At 36.1% G+C, this 10661-nt stretch overlaps 1 protein-coding gene across 3 annotated transcripts in view; it reads left to right on the forward strand.

The window, feature by feature from the left end:
* The window catches only part of C2H8orf34 (chromosome 2 C8orf34 homolog), a 141171-nt gene extending 131816 nt beyond the window's left edge, over nt 1-9355 (forward strand). The window contains exons 13-14 of one of the 3 annotated variants that reach the window (XM_026843371.1): nt 5328-5368; nt 8337-8350. In XM_026843371.1, the coding sequence (XP_026699172.1) occupies nt 5328-5329 (2 nt within the window). In that variant the 3' untranslated portion in view covers nt 5330-5368; nt 8337-8350. Of the gene's footprint in view, nt 1-1495; nt 1633-5327; nt 5369-8336 lie in introns of those variants that run through there. The other 2 variants (XM_026843370.1, XM_026843372.1) reach the window with 2 other exon arrangements.
* The last annotated feature ends 1306 nt before the right edge of the window (nt 9356-10661 follow it).

Here is a 10661-nt window from a genome sequence, read left to right on the forward strand (position 1 = left end):
AATGACAATAATAATGTTATCATCCCTATATGAGCTTATATGCTAGTGTCATTGGCAAGCAGAAAGTGCAGGACTGCCACTGCTGACAAAGAGAAGCTGCCAATTCCCAGTTGTAAAGTGGAGAGTCAGTGAGTGTCTTGGCCTACTTGCTGATGCCAGTGCTTGTAGGCAGAACAGCTGGCAAGACTACACATCATTTTTCACTCTAAAGTTAATAAATCTGTGTGGATGTTGTGTGTGTGATTTAGTGTTGAAGGGGCCTAGCAGTTCATAATTTATGAGTTTGAGCAGAAGAGCTGCAAAATTAATCTTTACAATAGCAACACCTGTTCTTTGACTCAGCTTTTAATAAATTATATGTGGATAATATTTACCACATTCTTTGACTACTTTGAGATAATAGCAGCCAGGTGTAAAGCTAGTTTTTGGTAGTGGGAAAACTTAACAATGCAAAAAGAGAAGCAATGTGAGTCACCTTGAGTTCTTTTAAATTAATACCTTCTGGTTAGTGTTCTACAAGAAAAAGAATGAAAAAATTTTGGGGTAACAGTTTCAAATGCAGTCAGATGTAAGAGTTTAAAGAGGCTGTTTTCAAAGCCAGTGATAGCTAAACAGAATTGGGTCACTTTGGCGTCTCAACATCTCCCAACAAACATCATTTGCAAAACAGATACGACAACACATGTCTTATGGAAATGAGATCTAGGTTCTCAGTTTCTGTAAATCAGACTTTACTTTCTAAATCCTTCAGGCTCTCTGACAGTGTTTTAACAATTTATCCTTATCAGTAAGATCCAAAAATAACTGAATGTCAATAATTATTTAAGCTCCATACCAATTATGACAAAATTTGAAATCAAAGTGGTAAACATAAAAGAGTATAAATGATTACAGCTTAAAAGATTTGTTATGTTAATGAAGGAAAAAAAAATTTTAAGAAGCATTGTTGATTTTTTTTTTTAGTATACCCTCTCATTCCTCTTTATGTGCTTAATTAAGTTTGCAGAAATCTAAGAGATAGTTGTGTAATTATTTGTTCTTGTAATGTCATTTTCATTATTAAAAAATAGGAACCAACACATGCTTTTTTAAGAACTACTATAGTAACTGAATCTCTTTTGCTTGCTATATGTGATCTCCTTTGATAGTCTGTACAAACTGAGCAGAGATAACTGAAAATGTTAAAGGCAGTATGATCCAAAATCGAGTGTTAGCGGTTCATTTTTGATTTAAGTGTCACTAAAAAGCCTGTAGAGAAGGCCTTACGTGTCTTCCTCCTCAGCTGTCATTCTGAAGACAGTTCTCCATTATTACCTGTAGTAGCTTGCTTGTGTGCTGATTCTCTGCAAATAGTTTTCAGAGGATGCATAGAGATCATTCTTGGAAAGAGGAGGGATCTGGAAAAAACATTTACCATTTCCACAATACTTCAGTTTGGTGGGAGTTCTTTGAGCTGGCAAAAATAATTTTCTTCTGTATGGGGTACTGATGCAAGGAAACAGAAGAGCTGCATCTACAACCACCAAAGCATTTCTTAGCAGCTTTTATGAGAAGAAATTCAGCCTTTCAGAGGACTGGAAAGAGTCAGGTTGAATTTTCCCTTAAGAACAGGTCCTACAGAGACTGCTGGTTGGAAATTTCTAATCTATCCCTAGCTTCCAAGAACCTACTGTCTGTAGCCCTGGCATGGATTTACTGCACAAAATCCTGATTCTTCTTTCCTGGGTGCCTAACTCAAGAAGTACCCCACACAGCAGATTTCCCCAAGTCTCACAGCCTTGGACACAGAGGATCCCAACCTGCAGTCAATCCATTTGGCAAATATACATGACAGATGACTAACATAGATTCTTAATGAACTTGCTATTCGGTTAATCCATATTAAATATATATCTATGTGTATATACATTCCTTTGCCCTGATCCACTTAAGGCATGTCAGGTTTTGTAGTCGATGGCACACTAAGTGGTGTGGCTGCTATCACTTCACTCTTTCAGCTTGCCAAGAGGAGCACTAGATGCTCATTTCTAGCTTGGCTGATCTGGGAAAAGGCTTGAACTCTCACCTACTGACCCATGGCAAGAAACTTCAATGTTTTGCCACTACACATCTGTAAACTCTTTTCTAAGATTTGCAATGGAAGGTCTACTGCTGATAAATCAAAGCTGATTGCTGGGAAAAAGCGGGATTTTCACTCCATTCATTCTTGCACTGGTCCTGTAACTCTGGAGAGACAGTCTTGCTGATGACTTCAACAGGTATTGAAGAAAACCTTCATTTTCTCATTTGGCACAAAGGTCCACCTAGCAAAAGACCCAAAGAATGAAAGATGTTTTTTTTGAGGAATCAAGAACTTCGGACTGTGTTCCAGAAAAATTCCAAATGGTATAATATTTGTCCATGGGTATTCCTTACACTGAGCAAATTCACATAGTTCAACAGTTAGAGTTAGTTTTTCTTAATTATGAAAAAAAGTGTTCCTAAGGTTTAGAAAATTGCTTGATCAGAGTTGATAATAAGGAGGAGTTCACTGCTGGAATATGTTTTTCGCTGTGAAAGTTTCGTTTGCTAGAGCCAGGTACTACTCAGTATGAGTAAGAATGACAGAATCAGGCTTAGAGCAGCAACTGTTGATTGAAACCTTTATGACATTGGCACAAATGCATTCCATTTCTGTCAGTCAAATTCAGCTATTTGTATTTGTGGTCTGCTCTGATGGAGTATAGCAGTACTGGAAACATCTCTTACAGCAGGTATGAGATTATGGCAAGGCTAGATTTGTTTCTCTAGGGAGTAAGGTAGTTATGAGGCATTGTTCAAATGTATTATTCAATTATGTGTCTGGTTAACAAGAACATAATATTTGTAGTTGGAAATTTTTCCCAGTGACTTGTAAATTCACTATAAATATGCACTTTTTTGTCCCAAAAGTGAATCTGGGTTGAACTTCAGGAATATTTTAATTCCAGATTCATTAATATTATGGAGAAACTTACTGGTATCTTTCTTTCACTTAATATTTCAAGAGTGGTAATATAAACTGGAGTAAAAACGTAGTATCTGCCCATCCCACATAACCTTTCTCAGGAATGTCATAAAGCTTTTGTCTGCCTAGGGTATGAATAAATTTCCAAATTTCTCCGGTGTGCACTTACATATGTTAAAGAAGATACATTGTCTCTCATTCTCCCTACCAGTGGTTTAGCTAGGTATTTAGCTTGAGGCAGTTTTATGTCCACTTCAGAAATGGGGTACAAGTAAGGACTGTGTTCCTCTAAACAGAATTTCATGAGGCCTATTGCATGGTCTTGGCTGGATGTCCTGTAACACCCATAACTGAAGCTACATTTCATATAACAGCTTTTTGAGTCTGAAAGTGAGATAAAACAATTTTCTAGCACGGAAACCTGCCCAGTTGGATTTAATTATTTATGGACAGTGAAAGAAAAGTAAAGATTGACATTATTTCTACCAGAAGTTAAGTGACTGTTGGATAGTGAGGGGAGAGTTCTAATACATCTAGGGAAAGTTGGAACTAGACTCAAGATTCCTATTTTTTGAACGGATGTACTTAAATCCAAAGCTAACATTATCTCCTTATACTATTAAGGCTTTAGCTCATATCACTTTATTTCTAAAGACTAATATTTGGTTTCATCTTGGAGAAGTTCACATTGAACTAAATGTTTGGGAGGAGGGAATTTTCCATTGCAGTGGGGAAAAAATGCTCAAAATTGATTTTGGTGCAGAAAGCGGTTTTCAGTGGAGCTTCTGCAAGTTACATTATTATTGTAAATTTGGATTCCCAAAGATATTTAATGTAATAAAAAAGGTCACTGTAATTTAAAAAATGGCATAGAGAATTATCAGGACACACATTAGGTAAATTAAAAGCTGGCTCACTGAGGGATTGAGAACTAGAGTTTCTAATGGGAAGATGTAGATGAATGGGGCTCATTAGGGTCTGATAAGTTTGGATAATTGGTGGGAAGGACAAGTTGAAGTTATTAAATGATATGAATCCCCTGGTATAATGGCCACATTCCAGTAAAATGCACTTTATTATAACCAGATGAAATATATTTGAACCAAATGAAATATATCTGGCACCAGAGGAACGTATCTGTCTGTGCTGCAGAATAATGAGGCTTTGTCTTGAAAAGCAGTGACCTAACGGATTTTGGATGATCATAGAAGATCATCTCAGTATGAGCTCTCAGCATAATGCTGTCACAAAGAACAGTGGACCATTCCTTGTATTTTGGTGTCTTGCCATTAAGAAAGATTGGAATTACTTCAGAGATTTCAGAAGATGATTAAAAATGTCTCAGAGATTGGGAAGCCCTGTTAGGAGTTTGTCTCCCCTAAAGGCATTCAACTAGGAACCTCAGCGATTACTTGGTAGGTAGACATTTAAATAAAAAAAATTCAACTCATCAAAGTGTGATGAAGAAATTAAATGCTATGTCTTAGCAACCAGGACCTTTAAGCACTGTAAGAAAAAAGTTAAGAGAGTCAGTGAACTTGGAGTCATTAACAGAAGGTGGTAGGGCTTGCTAACTGACAGATTATCATCTAGCGGGAGATTCTGTGGACTCTATACAGGTATACAGGAGGTCAAACTAGATGATCACAGCAGGATTTTTTGTCCTGATGTCTATGAATATACTTACTCATTCTCATAAAGAGCAGTCTGGTTATGCAATTTCAGTTGATTTCCTGGACACTACACGTTAGGCATTGATAAAGATATGCATGATATAATGACCTTGATTCTACATGTATGCCACCTGTTTTCTTACAAGCCCTTGAGGATGTGCATAACTGTATGTACATGTAAACACACCATCATGATTTGTATTCTAAGGTTCGTTCTAGGGATTTTAAACTGCAAAGCCTATCCCCACCCCATTGTTTTTATTATCATAATTTAGTCCCTGGAAAATAAAAATCATTTACTTGAGAAGGCAGGATGCCTCTGGATAAAGTAATGTCTGTCCTTAGTGATCCAAAACTACACACCTGGGAAATATAAGATATGATGGTTTGAATTAATTTTGACCGTAACAAAGATACTAATATAATACTGTTAAACTTTACTGTGCTCTAGATAGTCATAGAATTCTGTAGGTCTCAAAGCACAAAATACGTTCATGATAATGTTATTCATGTGAATGTCTGGTATTAAATGTCAGTGTATATAATAACAGTGATAGGAATGTTTTGCTTTTAAAATATTTTTTTTAATTCAAAAAGATCTGCAAGTGGACTTTAAGCTTTCAGGAAAAAAAAAAATATTGGCTGTCCTTAATTTTTGAATTGCACAGAGTTCTATGCCTTGTATAAACCACTCTAAATAGATATACAGGTAAGTTCAACAGAAAATGCTCATCACTAAGAAAACTGTACTAAGCTTTATTAGAATTTTGTTCCAAAATAAGAGTATAAACATATATCGATTTACCTATGTCACAATAAAAATGCCCCACTAGCTGTATATTGATATAGCAGGCTGTGTATATTGATACAAGAACTTTGATTTGGATCACAGAGTATACTGTTATGTGTTGAAACACAGGTTGTTTAATATTGTGCTGTTAAAAGATTGTAGTACAGAGCATCAGAAAGCTAGGGACCAAATTACGCTGATCTCATCGTTCTTTTATATCTTTCTTGATTCTTTTGTTTGCCAATGCTGGCTGAGTGCTTTCACTACAGGCCTAGAAGATCTTTCTGTAAACCTGTATGTCTTTTTATTCCATTTAATTGTCACAACTTTTTTCAAGAGCTATCAAACTCAGTCATCTTTCACAAGTGCCTGGTGTAGTCATCTAGAGCAGTGAAGAAAGAGCACCAAATAGCCCTGAAGTACTACCAAAGCACATTGGTCATGTTCTACACCTACTTTTCACTCAATTTGTTTGAATGCAAATGACCCCATGAAGTGCAAGACCCAGGGAGCACATCCTTTTGCATTAAATAAGGCTTTGAAAGGCTTCTGGCTTCACAACTGACTGATTGATTCAGCAGAGGAGCCAGATCAATGCAGAAAACGGAAAAAATTTAGAATGCTTGACTGTATTCCCATAACAGGATGCAAAAATGACCAGGAGGTGAAGATTCTGTGAAAGAAATATGTCTTCTTTCTTTGGCCCAGTATTCTCCAAGCTTTTTTAAAAAAAATTAACACTCCTTATTATCCTGTTGCTGTAAATGTGTTTTACAAAGCTGAGATTTATTCTAAGCCAAATCTTCAGAAATTCCTTTGTTATCATGAAGAGGAAGGATTTCAAATTCAAGTAGGAAGAGGTTAAGATTTTGTGACTTAATTACGATGACTGTTGTTGACCCTGTCAGGGAGAAAATCCATGAATGTGGAAACTGTGAGAGAGGGAGAAGATAGAAGAGTTGATCCTTCATATGTGAATTCTGTTCATTTTGGTTAAATCTTGTTTGACAATGCATAGTGCCAGTGTGAGTACTACAGCAGGATCTGGGCAACATTTATTTTCCCTGTGTCTTATTTCCTTGATCTGTAAAGTGGGATGATAAAATGTGATTACTGACAGCAAAGCTATGAGAAATCACTAGCTAATGTTTCTAAAATGTGTCATGGGACTAAGCCCCAATTCTAATGTCTATCTGTATTTCTTTCTGGTGTGATTTCACTAAATTTAAAATGCATGTAGTTTTTCAGTTACTTTCCCCAAGTCAGTCAGTGGTGTCTTCCTGCTTGTATTAACTACTTTTAAATTATTTTTATTCCCTTTTATGTTGGAGAAATCAGCCTGTCAGGGTATGACACGTCTCACCTACCTTCAGCTATAGAATAGTGAGAGTCTAGTCCAAGCTATTTGTTCTCTGAAGCAAGGAGAGAAACAAAGGGGGCTCAGAGGACAGCTAGAGATCTGATCTGTCTTACTAGGGGACTGAGACGGGTACACTGAGAATCCCATCACCTCTTCAGGGTGTCCTTCATCTCTTGCATCTCCACCTTGACGCCTTTCTATCTCATGTCAGCTGAAAGTTGATTTGATCTTGCTAATATCGTTTCTCATCAGTCAAGAATTCCACAATAGGTACGGGGTAACACAGAATATATTTTCTGGCTGGCATCCTATTTTCTTCTGCAGCTAAGACCAGTTTTTGTAGGTAACAGTCATGAGAAGAATCTGCAGATGAAACAGGCTTACATATATTTGATTTTCTTTTTCCCCCCCTTAAGACAATTTTTTTACTTAAAGATAAAACTGTGACGATGCTTGAATGTCTGCTAAATGAAGTGCCTCCAAGGAAAACAGTTGTTGAACATTTAGGTATAAATGACAAAAAAATACATATAGGGATAATAAAGGATAAGAACTTTTTCTAAGATTTCCTAGGCTTTATTTTTTCCTTTTGATGCAGAGGTTTTCATGGTATGTACCTTGCTCTGCTCAATATCAATACCATATCAAATATAAAGTCCAGGTTTATCACCTGGCAAAGTGAAATTTGAAGATCTTGTTCCAATTTTATTTAATTGATTAGCAGGAGATAATGGGAATAGTTTGTTCCTGCCAAGTTTCTTTAATCTCCCAAAGAGGGCTTGCATATTTATATGTTTAAAAGGAGTGCATAAATGTGAAATTGCTGTGCCTGATTTCCTTTAGTGTTTAAAAACAGCAAGGTGAAGGCTTCTAAGGTAACATACAGACAAGACCTTATGCATTCGGCTGTGTAATTAAATGTGGTTGTGGTGTTTGTTTCCAGTTTATAACCCTGATTCTCTAACTAGATCCATGTAATAGGTCCGGTTGCAGCATTGCATCTTTTACAAACATGGGGGGGGGGGGCAAGTTGTGTTACAGTCCAACATTTAGGAAACAATCTATTTCAATATGTGTATGTAACTATTTGTAAAAGCTAAATTTCCATTTTGCTCTGGGGAAGGTTTTCAACCAGAACACAAGCAGAAATGAAAACATTGTTATCTCAGCTTATTTGATTCATCACAGTTGCCTACTATGTTTGATGCTTTTTGCAACACTGGTCATTTTTTGCAGTCTATTACTACTATTGGAAAAGAAGCATCAGAAAAACCCTTCAAAACACTGAGGAATTGGAACAAATAATATAACTAAAGAAGCTGTGATTTGTTTCTGAATATTTTAGAGATAAAAATGAATTGTGATTCATCAACATATTTATCAGTTTTGCTTATTTAACTGTGAGTTCTGCATCATGGAAAACTTTTACAAAATGCAAACACAAAAATTTCACTTTCCCTTTTGTCCTGTTTTTGTGTACATTAAATTTTAGCCCTAATTTCTGTGTTTTTCTGTTTGATTTCACAGGTTTGTGAAATCAGTGGGATTGTTGAAGAACAATTTAATTAAAACAAAATTACGGTGATCAAAACTACACCTGAAAATTTGCTTTAGTTTATACATAATAATTTTAAATAAAGTTATTTTTCTAGTATCAGCAGTACATAAGTGGAACCGCTCTGATATGTGGATGCTCTAATGCACTGAATCAGAGTATTTACTGTGGTACAGTGGCCTTAGGAAAGAAGGGTAACTGTCACCTTTTAGTATAAAGTTACTATAATGTTTTTGTTTAATTTATACCCCTGTTATTTTGGATTGACATTTGATAAGCTAAACTCTGCCTGACCAAAACAAACTTTACCTAGAGAGTTTATGTATTTTAACTTGTCTAACGTTTTCTACTCCTTATATTTTTGTAATCTTTACTCTTTTTTAGATTAATAAACATTAAAGTATTCGCCCACATCTGCCAGTGTGTATGTCCCATTCAGGTCTCACAGAGAACTGGCTGTTCACTCATAGTCACCTGCAGAGAGAGGTCAGAAGGGGGAGTGAGTGAAAGAGTATGTGTGTGGGTAGCAGAAACAGGTGTTGCCCCTGCCGCATAGCTTTGTATTGAGTTTATCTACTTTGATCTTTAAAACAAATAAAGACTCTTTTAAAAGGGGAACATATCAATAAGGAATGGAGCATGCATGCAAAAATAAAGCACCTAAAGGAATTTCATATATATGATAAAGCATTAGTTACCCATATGGATTACTGAAACAAATTTGCTGTTTAAAATAAGCTAACCGGTGTGTGCTGTGTGCTTGGAACTTTAGAAGATGCTTTTGCACAGACATCAAATGAAGGGATGTGGCAGTTGCATTTACTGATTTCATTTACCTGTTAACTCTGTCAAGTGTGTTCTCAATTTCCTTTGTCTTCAATTATGTATGCTTGGTTCCTGTATCTTAGACATAATGATATAATGAAATTGCTTGCAACTATTAAAAAAAAAATATGCAGTATAACCATCTATTTGTTTAAGAAATAAAAATTAATTGTCTGTCATGAATGTTTTGTAGTGTGAACTTTTTTTGCTGTCTCACAAACATACAGTGCTAAATGCACAGAAAATATGTTGATCTGCATTAGTCACAAGCAAGTAAAATGGATGGTAACGTTGTGATGAACAGGTACTTGCTATATGTATCATCATAGTGTAGACTTCCTATGTGTAAAATGTTTAGCATACTAGAACCCTATGGGGATAGTCCATTGAAATTCATTTCAGGAACAGGTTTAATTAATTTGTCAGCAGTAAAGAAACTCTGTTATGCTGTGCGTATTTGCAATATGCATGAAGACTCATTTGCACATAGGAGAGCATATTATCAATGATAAGCTATATTTAATCAGTTGTGCTCAGTAAAGCATTCCTGTGAAACTAGTATCTCCTTTTCACAGGTTTTATTCTTCCTTAGTGGCCTGCATTTCATATTTTACCTTGACACTACTGAAAAATGTAAAGTAGGTTTGCCTTTTTCCTTGTTAGTTGCTTCACTGAACATCTGTTAAACTCCATTCTTTCTGCTTCATGCCATTACTGGGTGAAATTATAACCATATTTAATCCCTGGGGAAAATCTCATTGACTTCAGTGGAACTAAGATTGCCCATGACAAGTTGAGAAAGAAATTAGAATCTGGCAGCATCTTAATTCTAGAAGTTCTTGCATGTCTAAGAACTTGACAGTTTTAGCTAGGTAGTGCAAAGATATTTGGTCAGAGGAATATCTTGTTTCATATTTTGATCACATATGAAGGAACACAAGACAAGCTTTATGCAGGAAGGCAGAATATAAATCCTGCTTCTGGTCTTCAGAGGGCAAAAACTTTTTAGTTACAGATATAGTGGGTACCATCAGCATTCATTAGAATGATTAATAATTTAGCAGGTGTGAATTGTATGCAAGTGTCTCAAAGTGTGAGAGGATGGCTTGACTCTTGAGTGGTCCCAGGTGTAAGAGCTATGAAGTCCTGGGCTCCTGAGATCTGTCTGTTCCTGGTACTGTCCAGAACAATGGTATTTTTCTGGGACACTTTCTAAGCTAAAAGGCAGAGGATAAAACCATGGCAAATATTACTTAATTCTCACACAAAACCATACAGAAAATCCCATGTTATCTTTTTGGTTTGGTTCTGATGATTTTGACATGATTTCATGTTTTTTTTTTAACATTTGTGGTTGGCACCACTCCCTCTAAAGTGTATGGCAAGCATTATCTTGGCTGATACTAGCATTCAGCCCAGCAACCACAGCTGACATTGTAGGGGAGAAGCAGCCACCTGGTACCCTGACTGCA

Source organism: Athene cunicularia, assembly GCF_003259725.1.
Source record: "Athene cunicularia isolate RWA chromosome 2 unlocalized genomic scaffold, athCun1 chr2_part1, whole genome shotgun sequence".
NCBI lineage: Eukaryota > Metazoa > Chordata > Aves > Strigiformes > Strigidae > Athene > Athene cunicularia.